Raw genomic sequence first — 15,513 nt, forward strand, 5'->3', positions numbered from 1 at the left:
AGTGAATTAAGCTCTAGATGAGATTTCTCCAAATTGATGTAATCTAACAAATAGGAATGGCAGTCCATTTGACCGAAAACTTTTTTTTTTTTTTTAACTTGAAATTACATGCATGGCAGAGCTGCTGTTGTTTCCATTGGTCTTACGGGAAATGATCATGGTAGTTCTACCACACTAATAGTCTTGTTTTGATTTGTTTTGCCTCAAAAGTCATTATAAAATATATAATTCATTTGGATGACCTAAGTGCCATCCCTTGGGAACTTCATTACATAATAGGAACTCCATCTCATACCAAGTCATTCAGAGTCCTAATTAACAGTTTTGTTTTTAGAGAAGTATGTATATCAGTATATCACATTTTAAGCTGTAAATAAGAGTGTTGTTTGTAACCCATTGTCGATGTGTTGAGAATCCCACTACCTCCTAAGCAGAGGTTCTTTTAAGGTATTTTATAGATTGATTTGGCTTCAAAGAAGTAAAAGGTCTTTCATTAATAAGTATTTAAATAATTAATACATAATCTTCTAAAAGAAAATTCCTACAAAGAAATTTGTAGGAATTGCTATACATTTACTGAGGGAAGCTATAATTGACATTATTTATCTGAATAAGCCTGAGAGATTCTAACTATAATATAAGAACAATTAACTACTGACCTACCTGTGCAGCTAGATGTTTGTCTGGGTGATTGCTTTCAGGATTTCTTCTGAAGGAAATGATGGGAATTCAGTGTTTTCCTCCCTTGGTGTTACAGTCCTAAGATATACTTGACTGCATACTGAGGCAGATAGATTCATGCTTCTAGTCTGGGGACAAGGCTGTCACATAGATATAAGCATAGGAACAAGTCCAGACTCATCTGTTAATCTAACGTATCAATAAACCCAGTCTTTATCTTCATTTGAAAACTAGGCATAATATACATGTTAATATGGTAGCTCAAGATTAACTTCACTTTTCAGAGCGCCTTACTAAATAATAGCATTTATATAAATTGTGGCATATTGCTGACACTAAAGATCCAGACCCTGACAAATTAAACATTGAGGGTTCTATACACTGAAATATCCACATGTCCATGTCACTACCACAAAATTACTATATCCATTCTCATTCTACTTACTACACTTGTCATTTAATAAAATGCCCAGAATGTGGAAGCCTGGATTTTGATCTTGGTGCTGACCTATCTAGTCTGCATCTCTACTTGAGTCTTCAAACTGAAGAAACTGAAATATTTGTGAGTCAGCAAATACTGGTTGAACACCTATTATGTGCCAGGCACTGTTCCAGGCAGTGGAAGTGTTTCAGGCAATGTGTTACTTTACTCAGCCACTTAATTTTGTGGGTTTATTGCTGTTAGTTTTAATTTTGGACTTAAGCTTCTTTCCAAATGCAGTCTTTAACTGCTACTGTCAGTTATAGATAGTTTAACGGTAAGATTTGATAAATTCTTAGATTGATGTACTTTTAGACTTATTCTTGCAGTTGTCATGTTCTCCCCTTTCCCCACCCAAAGGGGTGATTAGTTTCCCTCTAAGTAGGTTTTAAAATCTTACTCTGCTTTCTGTTCTCATTTTGTAGCCCAAAGTCCCTTTCAAACTTTACCATGAATTATAAACTTAAATGTTTTCTGGGGCCAGCCAGGTATAAGTGTATGAAGCAGACCAGTGTGAGTATATTGAGATTAGTAGGGTATGTGTCAAACCGAAAAGTTCATGCCCACCTGTAAACATTTAAAAAAATATTTTTTAACCTGTGTCAAACACATCTACAGGCCAAAAGTTTTCAACATTCTGAACATCTAGATAAACAGAAATTTGTTAGACCGTTGGCTTTTAAATATGAAAGTGAAATATCAGTTTATTAGTGACAGTGATTATATCAGTTTTAAAATAGGAAATGCCAAGAACTTTGCAGCATGAATGCACTTAGCGTTATGTATTTATGGGGTGGAGGTATGTGGATTATTTTGTTTTTGTTTAATATATTGTGGATGTCTTTCCATGTCAAATCATATAGATCTATATCTTATGTCATTTAATGACTGTGGGAAATTTCCATAGTAAGGATGTGCTATCATTTACTTTTCCATTTCCATATTGATGGATATTAGGGAAAATCTACAGTATGCATTAGTGTAAACTTTACAGAAGATAAGGATTCAGTCCTCCTTCCCTCTTTTCTTTGCTACTTTTAAATATAATTTGAAGAGAAGCTCAATAGAAATGAACGTTAAACTTAAAAAGTTGATTCCAGGAAATAGTAGGTTCATATCACTTACATAACTCTCAGGAAGCCTGAATGTAATTATATTTCTTTCTGTTTAAGCAGACACATGTGGCTGAACCATTATAAAGGGCATAATTTCTTGGGCATTAATAACTGAAGGGCTGTTACACAGTAGTTTGAAGCTATTAAAAGATTCCATATAAGTTCAGAGCAAATATATATTTACCAATATTCACACGTAAAGAGACAGCCTTGAATAGTGATATATGTGTGAGAACTAAAATTCACATTGTATTGTGTAGATGTTAGGTTTCTTGCTTTGGGAATCACTCATTACTTACTTGTTATAGGACATAAATAAGGTGGTGCTTTCTTACAATACAATCATTCTTGCAAACTATTACTTGAATTTTGTTCTAATGGAACTTAGAGTTTCTGAATCAAATTACTTCTTTATAGCAGTGTGATTCCATCAGATCTCTTCCTGTATTAAGTTCTTTGGTCTACTTTCATTTTAATTAGGAAAGGCAGCAAAAATTCATATTGGACATATCGAAAGGGCTTTTCACCTGAAATGTAGATTTCTTTTTATCTTTTAAAATACTTTAAAAATTGAGATATAGTGTACATACAGTTTCTAATATGGAACCCAGTTCTACTCCATCTACTATGGAATCCAGCTGCATTCCATTGAATGCAGAATTGTTTGTGTATATAGCATTTTTCTTGAGGAGATATTTTGTAACTTTCAGTACATTTTCAAAGTAGTGAGGCACTGGGAGTGGCAGTGGCCACTGTTGTGGCAGATAGTAAATCAGTGACCTGGTATCTTGGTGTTGCTGCAGTAGGCACCAGTGTTTTCACTGTAGGCTTTGTCATCTTAAAGATTTTCTGGGGTTTTTTTTTTCTAAGAAAAAAAAATGTTAGTAACTGAGGAGGAGAGCTTGGGTAACCTAGGACCTGGCACAATTCAAACTGGTACAATGACATTCTCTGTTCTCTCTATATAAAGAAGCTAGGCTAATCCCAGCACTGAGCTCAGGAGTGGAAGTTTTAGGAAGGTGTTATTTGCTCTCTTAACAGAGGCCTGGAGGTATAGAAAACCGCCCTTGTATTTCTGTAACTTATAGGGGAAATGAATGAATATCGTGGTTTTAAATAATATCATTAATTGTGGATAAAGACAAAAATGAAAAAGTGAACATTTTGGAAAATATATTAAGATTGGTATAAGCAAATATATATTGACTTGGAATTGTAAATCCAGTGGATCTCAAAATTAGTAGTTCTCTCGTCCATTTTAGGTTTTCCGGTGAGAGTGAATCTGTGTTCTTTGTCACACATGGCGCCTCCTCCCCTCCCCACAGAAATGAACGATCATGTAATTGGGATTAAAGTAATTACAATTATTGAATCCTCTATTAGCTCTAATGAAGTTCTTTAAAATTATAGTTTCTGGTTAATTTGTTTAGGTTTGAAAATTTTTTATAGGATAAAAAGTTGTATATAATTCTTGTCTCTTTTTCCTAAGAAGCAGATTAGCAAGTAACTATTTTTCCTGTTTGGTGATGTGATCTGCAGGGTAACCACTTCTATTAGCTTTTCAATGGAAAATGTGTATTTTATAGTTATAGTGATAACCTGTAAAAGTCCAATTCTGAGCATTGCTGGAGTAGTTAAGTTTAAAAGTATAATGAATTTTGGTTTTCCTTTGTTCGTTTATTATGGTAAATTACCCCCCCACACACACATATATATTAAATAATGGAAATAAAATCATGTCTCAAATTCCCATTCTTTAAAAAGAATCTTTTTATAATTTAAGTAAATAAAAACCAGAAAAATGGCGTTAGTAATAACTGAGAATGTTATTGAAATGAAAAGATGATGAGTCATTATTTTATTTTAAAAATTTCAAGGTTTATATTAAAAGAATCATTGTCTTCTTTCAGATAAACTTGCGCCTCATCTTGGTAAGCGGGAAAACAAAAGAGTTCCTGTTTTCTCCTAATGATTCCGCTTCTGACATTGCAAAGCATGTGTATGACAATTGGCCAATGGGTGAGTGGTATTTTTCTCTTGGGAATGAATAATGTTAATTCTTCATGCCCTACCTTGTTTCACAAACATTTTGAAAAAGTTGTAAGTAAATAAAAGAGAACAAACAAATGATTGAGGGTATAAGGCTTAAAGTTAAGGGGGTTGCTGCATCCTTCCTGGGTTTTGCTTTTCAGCTCCTTCACTGCAGAATGATAACGGAGCCAGTGCATCAAGTCCCTGGTTGGCTTTAGAGCTGTTTTAATGTATTGATAAAAGAAAATTATTTTTTAAAAGAATACACAAGGTAGCTAACACACACACATACACACTTTCATATCAGTAACTCTATTTATACCAAAACACAAATAAAAGGAAAGAAACACTATCTTTAACAAATTATAATACATTCTCTTTGGTCTATTCTATACATAGCCTATTTAAAATTGAGCTTGACACAAAGTTAATTTCTAATTCATGTCACATCCTATGTTCTCTGAACTACTACAAGGTCAAGAAGGTATAAAATCCATTTATACATTGCATTTTCAAGCCAGTATCCATGACAAACAAAATTTGGGCGCGGGGGCGGGGTGTGTATGTATGTGGTATTCCTTTCTCTGGTTCTCTTCTATGTAATAAGACTGTCTTGCCATCCTCAAGTGAGTCTTTAGCTTATGTTCTTCCTTTGAACTTAACCCAAGTCATCTTGACCTTTTAATGGCATGTACCATAGTGATATGACTGTTTCAGCTGATTTCACTTAATTTTACTACCAAAGCAGCTTGGACTTTTAAATCACAAGACTTGTTTTAACAAAGAACACAGCGTATACAAAATGAATCAATTAGATCAGTGTTTCTCAACCTAAAAAATATATATGGAACTCTTTACAGGAAGAAAATTCTTGTAGATTCCCTAGTGCTGACTTAAATTATTTTTGTTATAATGTTTATTTTTAAGGGTAGAGACATATAACTCAATTAACTCTTTATCCTCATTAACTTGTATACAACCATAAAACTAAAACAGATCTACGAAGAAAATGCAAATATAACTCTAAAACCAGTAATGTTCAAATTAACAACTTCAATGTGCCACATGATATATTTTTGCTAAAACTAACTCACTGCTTGCACCATGAATATGGTACTGTTGAGTGTGGCATGCCTCTGCTACTACTTGCTGTATGAGAACCCAGTTATCTGCAGATTCACCACAAAACCTGCATTCACACAGTGTACCAAATTGTCATTCAGCCTTCACTTAACAAGAATGCATCGTTTATGTATTAAGTCAACCGCTGTTCTTTTCTTGTTAACCTCTTGACAAAGAAGTACTGCTTGGCACCAGTACAATCATAAACTTAAATGCATACATGGGCACTAAAATCCCAAGGCTATACTTGGTTGTAAGGTAATTATTTGAATTATCTAGATGATCTCTTGCAGATTATCATTAAAATGAAAACAGAATCTAGAACTTATTGAAGAGGACTTTGAGACCCTAAGAGCCTGTCTTTGTGGATTCATAGACCTGAGTTTAAGAAATACTGCTTTAGACAAACACTTTCAAATGACTGGATCTTTCTTCTCACTGATAACCAAGGAACAAGTCGACACTAGCTCCTAAATCAGGAAGAGACTGAAGCTAGAGGTCATAGATAAGAAGGAATTTCAGAAGAGCTGAAGTAAATTAAACTTGGGCTCTTAGAATACTGGATTTTCTTCATAGCCAGGCAGGGTGGATAAGTAAGAGTATGGAAAGCGTTTTTAATTACCTCTGTGGTGGTGATGTTGTACTAAGTGTAAAGATGCCTTTTGTGACTTTTGTGGGGTGGAGGGTGAAGATAGGCTTTTGACATCTGTGGGCGTGTTGTAGAAAAGGGCACTACAACCCTGGCTGCAAGGGTTACGCCATAACTTGAGGTAAAGGAAATACTTTCACCTTCGTGATTGTTTGACTTAGACATTAAAATTAGTTTCAATTCCTTAAAGTATCCTGATTAATGGTAAACAAAGGTGAGATTCAAGTGCAGGTCTGTAGCATAGTTTCCCAAACCATCTACCAGTGTTGGAAATTGACTGTATCAATTCTATGTTACTTATTTTCATAGAAAAAGTTTTTGAACCCAATCTTTTCCTCAGTTTGCCAGTTCTACTCAGCAATTTTAGGCACTGCAAGGAATACAAATAAATAATTTTTATTTTATATAAAACATTAAAAAATCTAGGTCTGGTTTGTATCACATAATGCACTAAAGGTCAGCAAATGTAAATATTTATTGGTGCTAATAATAAAAGTGTAGTGAATATTAAATCAGTAGAAGGAAATACTTTGTGCAATATATTTTTGGAAGGAATTGGTTTCCTTTGGTATATTCTTGTGCAGCTTAGTGGAATTTTGTTAATAGATGGAATAGTCAGGCACATAGTGTTATTGGGTCAGAGTTCCAAAAAATAACCCACTAAATATATGTTGCTAGTAGCTGAAATTCCTCCTGTAAGCACTGTTCTTCTACAGGTCTCTTTAAATTTCAGATCCTCTGAGAAGGAAAGGAAGATAGCATATTAAACCACAGAAGCACATGAGAATCATGACACTCTCTGTAGGATAAAGAAATATGTGGCGTCACGTTTCTGCATCTCAAAAAAATACTTTATAAACATTTTTAGAATTTTTTTTCCGTGTAAATTAGACAATTACTGTCATTTGTGTTTATATCTTGACCAGAAATATTCATGTATCTGATAAGGGTCTAATATCTGAAATATACAAGGAACTCATACAACTCAACAGCAAAAAAAACAAACAATCCAGTTTTAAAATGGGTAGGAGACCTGAATAGACATTTTTCCAAAGAAGACACACAGATGGGCAACAGGCACAAGGAAAGATGCTCAACATCATTAATCATCCGGGAAGTGCAAATCAAAACCATAACGTCATGTTACCTCACACCTGTTAGAATGACTGTTATCAAAAAGACAAGGAATAACAAGCGTTGGTCATGATGTGGAGAAAAGGAGGCCAGTTTACATTCCCAGCCACAGTGGTGGGAATGTAAATTGGTGTGGCCACTTTGGAAAACAGTATGGCGATTCCTCAAAAAATGAAAAATAGAACTCTATATGGTCTAGCATTTCTGCTTCTGAGTATTTATCTGAAGAAAATGAAAACACTTAATTCGAAATGATATATGCACCCCTATGCCCATTGCAGCTTTATTTACAATAACCAAGATATGGAAACAACCTGAGTTTCCATCAGTGGATGAATGGATAGTGAAATTGTGAGAGACACACACATACACAATGGAATATTACTCAGCCATTAAAAAGAGTGAAATCTTGCCATTTGCAACAACATGGATGGACCTGGAGGGCAATTATGCAAAGTGAGATAAGTCAGAGAGAGAAAGATGAATACCAGATGATATCTCTTATATGTAGAATCTTAAAAAAAAAAAAAAAAGCCAAGCTCATAGATAACAGAGAGCAGATTGGTGGTTGCACAAGGTGTGGGGAGGGGAGAGATGGGTAAACTTTTTTTTTACTTTGAATAAACTGAATGAAAATAATTTTAAAAAGAAAAATTATAGGAGAATATTTTAACCCTGGCATTTTGACATTGAGGACATTTAACACAAAATACAATTCGACCCATGTAAAATTAGATTAGGTAGAAATTATCATGACAGAATAAAATGAACAACGCTAAAGGAAAGAAAAAAGAAATGTTCTATTAAACAGTAATTTTGGGTGTGATAAATTCAAAGTAATCCATACGAAAGTGTTAGCAACTGACAATGTATTCTTTCTTCTGGAGAAGAGGGACCGGGGAGCCCCGGGGTCAGAAGGCAACAGAGACACCCCAGGGGGAGGGATGGGACGGGGGCCTGGGGGAGAATGAATGAGTTTCAGTTCTCCTTACCCATTCCTGTTGTGCTGAGTCACTGGCAGGCACTGGTTTTATCAAATTCGTATTCATCATTTTGAACACTCAAAAAAAGGCAAGAAGAAGAGCGCGCTACTTACCTCCTTTCTCTTCTGTCCCTTGCTCTTCAGGCTATTTTAAACTAGTTTGTGTGTTGAGTTATCATCTCCTGAAAACAGGAGCTTCTGTAGGAAACAAACACATGATACTAGAATTCTTGAGGAAGATGATGATGATGAAATTCTCAAACCTTTCAAAATCAGAGCTTCAAATTCTTTATCTACAAGCTAGTGAAAATTACTAACCCCATACCTTGTCATGATACTAGTGTTCTCAAACCATTATTTTAACAGAATCATATTCCATATTTTACTGTAATGTAAGTTATACACTAAAATGAAGTATTCTGTTATTCATTCTACCCACCAGTTTCTCTTTTGATTTTCTTTGTACATTATCCTAGCTTTCATACTTATATAGCACCTTCTAATATCTGTTGCTTTTCAAGTTTATACTGAGAATTTTGGGTAAAGTGAACTAAAGTTGTGTCTTCTGTAATGTTTATCCATTGGCTTCAAAAAAACAATAAAGTTATCAACATTACCCGAAAGTAAACAGTTTTTTTGTTCTTTTTTAAATGTTTGTTTTCCAGTTATTGAGGTATAATTTTTTGTTATGCTCTATATCAGTATATTAATTCTTTTAAAAATCTTTGTTAAACCTATTGTTTCCAGCCTCAAATGTATATTTTAAAAGGTACAAATATTGGTCATATTATAATATTTTCTGTTAATTACTGGTTATTAAAATTTTCAGCTGACATTTTTAAAACTAGGATTAGATTTTCCCCAACTCATTTGTTTTAGTTTTTAAACTTCAGGACCATATTTTGGCACATTTTAGTGTTCTTTAAGAAGCAAAAACCAGCCTTAAGCAGCTCTTGCTATTTAACGAGAATAACAAGAACAGGGATTGCGTGGGTAGCGACTGTTCCAATTATTAGGAAGCTCCAAGCGTCTTCTCTGATGTATTCTATCTGATTTGGAGCCGAATTTTAGAACAATGCACTAATACCTTAATTTTATGTTGAAGTGCACCTAACAATTCCCTGGTTTTTTTCAGACTGGGAAGAAGAGCAGGTCAGCAGTCCAAATATTCTACGCCTTATTTATCAAGGACGATTTCTACATGGAAATGTCACATTAGGAGGTAATAGTTACCTTTGTAATGGGATTTAATGCCTGTCTCCTTGGCAGCGTTATTCATTTGTTTGTTTAAATGCTAATGTCTGATTTTACGAAAAATATATAATTTCAAACTGTGAATTTTGCCTAATTTTTGATATGTCTACTTCTTTACATTTTGCATTCCATTTAATTTTAGCACTACGATTAAGTGTTTACTGCCTTGAGGCATAAACTCTAAGCCATTATAGATGGGAGTCCATACCGATACTTTATAAATGTAATTTAAGTGTACTTCTGGATAATATAATTTAGATGTAATATTTTTAAGTTAAAGCAAGACACTCAAACTAGGAAAAGTTTATGGTAATGGATTTTCAAATAGAATACTGAAGGTATGTTTAACTGATGTAATTGCTAATCATGCAGGAATAAAGGTAAGTGAGTAACATTAGAGAAACTGTAGTGTAGTGACTGAAAGAGCAGATTTTAGAGCCAGGTTGTCTAAGTTGTATCTTAGCTCCACTACTTACTGGCTCTGTAACCTTGAGCAAGTTACTTCACTGCTTTCTGTCCTAGTCTCCTCATCAGTAAATTAGGATAACCATAGTGCCTACCTCATAGGTTGGGAGGGTTGAATTCGTTTATATATTCAAAGCACATAGAACAGTGCTTGGCACATAGTAAACACTTTAATTGTTAGCTGTTACTGCTCTTTATAGGTGAATGGGGAAATGTAGCTCAATAGTGCCCCCTTCTGGGTGGGACATTGTCTACCATCAGCAGGATTTGTTTTTATTTAAGTACAGGTATTTCAAATGTATTATGAGAATTAGAAATCTGTAGGCAAAGGAAGTGATCTACTGTCATATATCTTTGTTTACATATAGTCATGACTTTTTTCCTCTAAACCTAATACTCGAAGTGTTTAATCTGTTCTTCCTTAAAGGTAGAACATGTTTGTTCATTCATTCATTTATTCAGCATGTATTTATTTCTTATGTGCCAACACTGCTAAACAATTAAAGATACAGGGTTGAAAAAGAATCTCTTCCTTCAAGGTGCTCTGGTATTACATAGTAGAAACACATAAAATTTACTGTTAAAATACTGTGTGACTTGGAGTAGATGAATGCTAATGATTATTATGACAATACCAAGTAGATGGAGTGTTTCAGTATGTAATTTTACACACAGCCATGTTTTGAAGGCAGTGATAACACTGGTCTAAAAAGTGCTGCTATCTACTGAGAGGTATCTGCCGTTTAAAATATAGCTTTTTTGGTTTGTAGTTATTATTTCTTTATAGCTCTTTGTGTAGTTACATGGACCAATTCTTAATGTGTTGTCCATGGCTATATTTTACATTCATTAAGGATGGGACCATATTTTAGTCTTTTTTTGAGTCTGTGCCTCACATAAGCTTTTGTAGTGTTGATGGGTCAATGTTGATTGAATTAATCTATTGACTCCACGAATGAGTCTTGAGACTCCATTTCCCTTTGAGTATTGATCTACATGAGCAATTTCTTATCAACTTAATTCTTTAATTACCCCTCTGTTGTGGCCCCAAAGTTCCAACTTCGTATTAAAGATAATAGAATTTGTGTTAAAATCAAACTTTTGACTTTTTTGGAATTTGTTTTTGACCGATTAACAGATTGACTTAGTTATTACTGTCATTCTATGTTGCTGTCAATCTTTTCAAGAACAAACCATCTCTGGTCTTAGTGATTTAGACAAAGAGCATAGGAATATAACCTAGACCTTTTAAGTTGATCAGTAAATCTGGGTAATAACATTGAACTGTTTGTGGCTTTTTGGTCGCTGTTTTTCTTTGTCTCCCTGTATTTTTTTTTTTTTTTTTTTTTTTTTTTTTTTTTTTTTTTTTTTTTTTTTTTTTTTTTTGCGGTACGCGGGATTCTCACTGCTGTGGCCTCTCCCGTTGCGCAGCACAGGCTCCGGCCGCACAGGCTCAGCGGCCATGGCTCACGGGCCCAGCCGCTCCGCGTCATGTGGGATCTTCCCGGACCGGGGCACGAACCCGCGTCCCCTGCATCGGCAGGCGGACTCTCAACCACTGCGCCACCAGGGAAGCCCCTGTCTCCCTGTATTGTTGAATGCGGATAAGGAGGAGACGACACACAGGGTCATACAGTTGAATGGCTAGCGTGGAGCAGGCTTAGGCTTGCTTTGCACGTCTTGGGACTTGCTCTGTATGTATAGCCCTGTGGGCATCGGATACTTATTTTTAAATGCAGATTTCTGCATGCCCACTCTCCCCCTTCCCCGTCTCCCAATCTACTACCGATTTGAAGTCCCTGGTAATTTTTATGTAAACGGTGAGAACCTCTTTTCTGGATACTGTGCAGTGTCACAGTAGAAAGCAGGAGCACCACAGTGAAGGAGAGAAAGCATCTTGGATCTTGTATCCCTCTTCCTTTACCTTCTCTTAGTATCAATATCTACAATTTCTAGTTAAAATTCAGATGGAGAAGAAAAGTAAGTCCCCGTCAATCAAATTTGTGGCTTCAAACAGTAAGCCCCTCAGCAGCTTTCTAGGCCTGCCCAACATTTCTCCAGATTTCCATCTCGGTTCACTTACCTGTTCTCTGAGATCTATTTTCCTGGCTGCTCAAAACGATGATGATCATGGTAATATTTATGGAATGCCTTTTTGGGCCAAGCCCTGAGGTAAGCCCTTGCCTTGGATTGTTTGTCTTACTGAATGCAGTGGTAGGGGCAGGTGATAGAGTTGCTATCTCCAGTGTAGGCGGAGGACGCTGAGGCCTAGGGAGGGGACGACAGACCTCTCAGAACTCAGCGTACAGTCAGTACGTAGCGGGGCGCAGCTGTAACCCAGGTCTGGCTTACTGGAGCCAAGGCGGCGGGGTGAGAGTGGGACACAGCGTGGTACGTGGGCATTTGAATTCAGTCAGGCTTTCCCAAGACATTCAGTGCAATGTTTCATGATATACAGTCCTGTTTGCGCTTCAGTGTCAAGTCAGGCCTAGGAGATTATCCAGTAAAGGCCCTCCTTGTTTTTCAGCCTAGTGTGTATTTTGGGGCCATGATGCTTCAGTTTAACTTCGGAAATTAAGAGAACAGACCAAGTAGTGGCTGGCTAGCTTTAAATAAGATGGAAACTCACCTTGATTACATGAAATATTAGGAATATTGAAGATAATTAGGGCTCTTTTTAACCAGCATCCTGTAGAGCAGGTTTACAGAACAAGTAGCAGGAGGACAGTGCTTGGCTAAGTAATGATCTAAGCCTGCCTTAGGTTTGTAGTGAAGAGACTAGTGTGAAATGTCAGAACGAAAACATCACAGCTATGGAAACAACTCCAGATGTTAGATCTACCGGCTGCTTCTAATTTTATACACAGAATGACAAAGGGATTTGCCATGAAACTTGTGCGTAAAGTGGTTCGTGGATACACGGGTGCGTTATATTAGTCTGTGTCTGAAATATTTCATAATAAAAATGATTACTTATAAATGAGAAAAACCTTTTAAAGACTTGATTAGAAAACAGTGATTACTAATAATGCCAAGACAGTGATTCTTTTAAAGTAACCTTTTTAAGAAAAGTATTTTCTAATTGAAGCATATAAGGTTAAAAATAATAAAATTATTCTATTATGTTTAAAATTATGTTTGTCATTTCTTCTGTTTCTACACTATAGTGTCCTGTTTGGTGCAGGAATTTTATTATGTGACTAAACATAATTAGGTTTAGAAACAAATGTCTCTTAATCTAAACTTCCCCCTAATTTAGAAAAAGTATTCTTTAAAAACTTTTTGAAATTCCTTCTCTCCTTTAAAGATTATCCAGTATTAACCAGTTATGCATTTTCTCTTGTTCCCTTCCTTAAACAATGTGTATATATGTGTCAAGCTGATAGCCATAGCTCAATAATTTCTGAATTATAAAAATTGTTTCTGATAATATTAACCTAATTTCATTTTGTAAAAGATGCTCTGTCTGGTAAGAAGTGCCGTCTGTTGAGGAAGTCATACAAAAAGCAATCAATTTTTTAAACGGTTTCAATTTTGGTTAGTGATTTCAACAGGTTGGTGTATATGTAACAGGTTGTCTTCTACTTTTCACATAGCATTAAAACTTCCTTTTGGCAAAACAACAGTGATGCATTTGGTGGCCAGAGAGACATTGCCAGAGCCAAACTCTCAAGGTAAGCCATGCACTAGAGAAGTTTCTCACTTGAGCCACAGAGACAGGCATTCAAAAATGGCTCAGTTTTTCTTGGAAATTCTGAGGGAAAGAAGTTTTCATAGTTTATGGTGACTAGTTCTTAGCAGTCAAACCAAATCAATGTGTCCCTCGATTTTCCTCTGTGTTTACGTGTGTGAGTGTGTGTGTGTATCTTGGTTTGGGGGAGAGGGCGGGGAGGGGCAGGACTGTGGAGTCTCTAGGGTGTCTGGGTAGGTAAGTGGGCCTTTATGTTAAAAACCTCTGGGGGCCTCTGTTTTGGGGGTGAAGACAGGTATCACCCCAACCCCCACGCCCAGCCACTTGGCCTAGACACTGCTTGCCCTGTGGAAGCCTTCTGCTTCCGGGAAGGATGAGGTGCTACCATCCGTCCTGGAGCTGGGTCTCAGTGGAGAGGGAAGGTGACTTTGATGGATGATTGCTAAGACCTAACTAGTCACCAGAAACTCTATTCATAGTTTATGAATGGAGCTTGTTAGTAAGCAAATAACCAGAGAGTTTGGAAGCAGGCTAAAATTAAAAGGGTATTTACTATAGGTTTTTAATTTAAAATAATGCAAACAACATTAAACAGAAAAATCCTGTTTCTTATTATGCTTGCTGTTTCTTATTATGCCCCTTTCCGCATGCATTTTTATGAACAAGGCTTCTCTTCACTTTCCCTAGGTCAGAGGAATCGCGAAAAGACCGGAGAGAGTAACTGCTGTGTGATCCTGTAAACGCCGTCTGCCAGGTGTGGTGTGATGCAGTCTTTGTCTTTCATGCTGCTGGGCCGGAGGAGACCCAACGACGCTTCAGAACCTTTAGGATGAGTCTGCCTGTAAATACGTGGACCTGAACTATCACATGGACACTGTCATCTTTTCTCACGAAAGTAAAAAGAACCAAGAACATTTTTCACTATGATTTTTTATTTCTAGTATTTTTGTTTATGTTGAGCAGTTTTAAAATGTATTGATTTTTGAATGCAAGTCAATCTCCAGGGGAAAAGCTAACAAGTTTTCTTTCATAGCAGAAACGATTTTGCTGCCACAAAAATTTTCATCACCAGAACTAACAAAATCAAGTGTTCCAAATACAGTATGCACTAAAAAAGACAGTTATTTTCTTCATCAGCAGAATTTATAACATGGTTTATGGTACCTAGAAATATACTCATATATACCAATCCACACTGGAAGACACTCAGCAATTAATGAAGTTAATTACTGGGCCAACTTGAGAGTAAAAAATGGAAAAGAAACTAAAATGTTGGGTGAATTCTACCAAAGTCAGCCATGGCGGCTGCACTGGCACAGAATCCTACACTGAGTGTGACTGTTCTCACCGCAACAAGTGAAAAAACAAAACGTGCCTCTTGTTGAAGTTACTCAGCAGAGGGCTGATGAACCTAGTTGTTTCTCCTTTAACATGTGTACTCTAGTCAGACAGTGACTGAGGGCTTGTTCACATAGCACAAGACGGGTGAGAGAGCTCGCGTCCCGGCCTTAACGCGGGGGTAAATTCCAGTCACTCGCAGACCTCCGTGATTGCGCAGAAATATTAGAAAACCTCACTTATTCATCACTTTTGTGTATTTGAATATCAGCAAATTGAATTTTTCCATAATTATTGCTCACCTCTGTGTCCAGTGTCACAGTTACTCATTAGAGACCTCAGATGAATTCTTAAAATTAAAAAATTCTCCATAGGACTAATTTTGTTTCTTTATGTAGTCTGCATTGGGTATTAGTGCTTGCAATTGTATTAAAGTCAAAAGCTGATTTTCAAGGCACACTTGATTAGGGATGCCAGTTTTTTGTTTTGTACCAATAATTTAAAAATTGATATGCTAAAAACAATTTGCACAGCACTAAAGCATGAGCTAGTTTCATCTAAACCTGTAAA

At 36.1% G+C, this 15,513-nt stretch overlaps 1 protein-coding gene across 1 annotated transcript in view; it reads left to right on the forward strand.

Moving 5' to 3' along the window:
- Positions 1–14,619, forward strand: part of UBL3 (ubiquitin like 3) — a gene marked incomplete at its 5' end in the record, with an annotated part of 66,769 nt that extends 52,150 nt beyond the window's left edge. The window contains 4 exons of the mRNA XM_079721640.1: positions 4,188–4,296; positions 9,331–9,417; positions 13,511–13,588; positions 14,293–14,619. Coding sequence (XP_079577766.1) covers positions 4,188–4,296; positions 9,331–9,417; positions 13,511–13,588; positions 14,293–14,345 — 327 coding nt within the window. The 3' untranslated portion in view covers positions 14,346–14,619. The remainder of the gene's footprint in view (positions 1–4,187; positions 4,297–9,330; positions 9,418–13,510; positions 13,589–14,292) is intronic.
- Between the last annotated feature and the right edge of the window lie 894 nt (positions 14,620–15,513).

Source organism: Hyperoodon ampullatus (genome assembly GCF_949752795.1).
Source record: "Hyperoodon ampullatus genome assembly, chromosome: 16".
Classification (NCBI taxonomy): Eukaryota; Metazoa; Chordata; class Mammalia; order Artiodactyla; family Ziphiidae; genus Hyperoodon; species Hyperoodon ampullatus.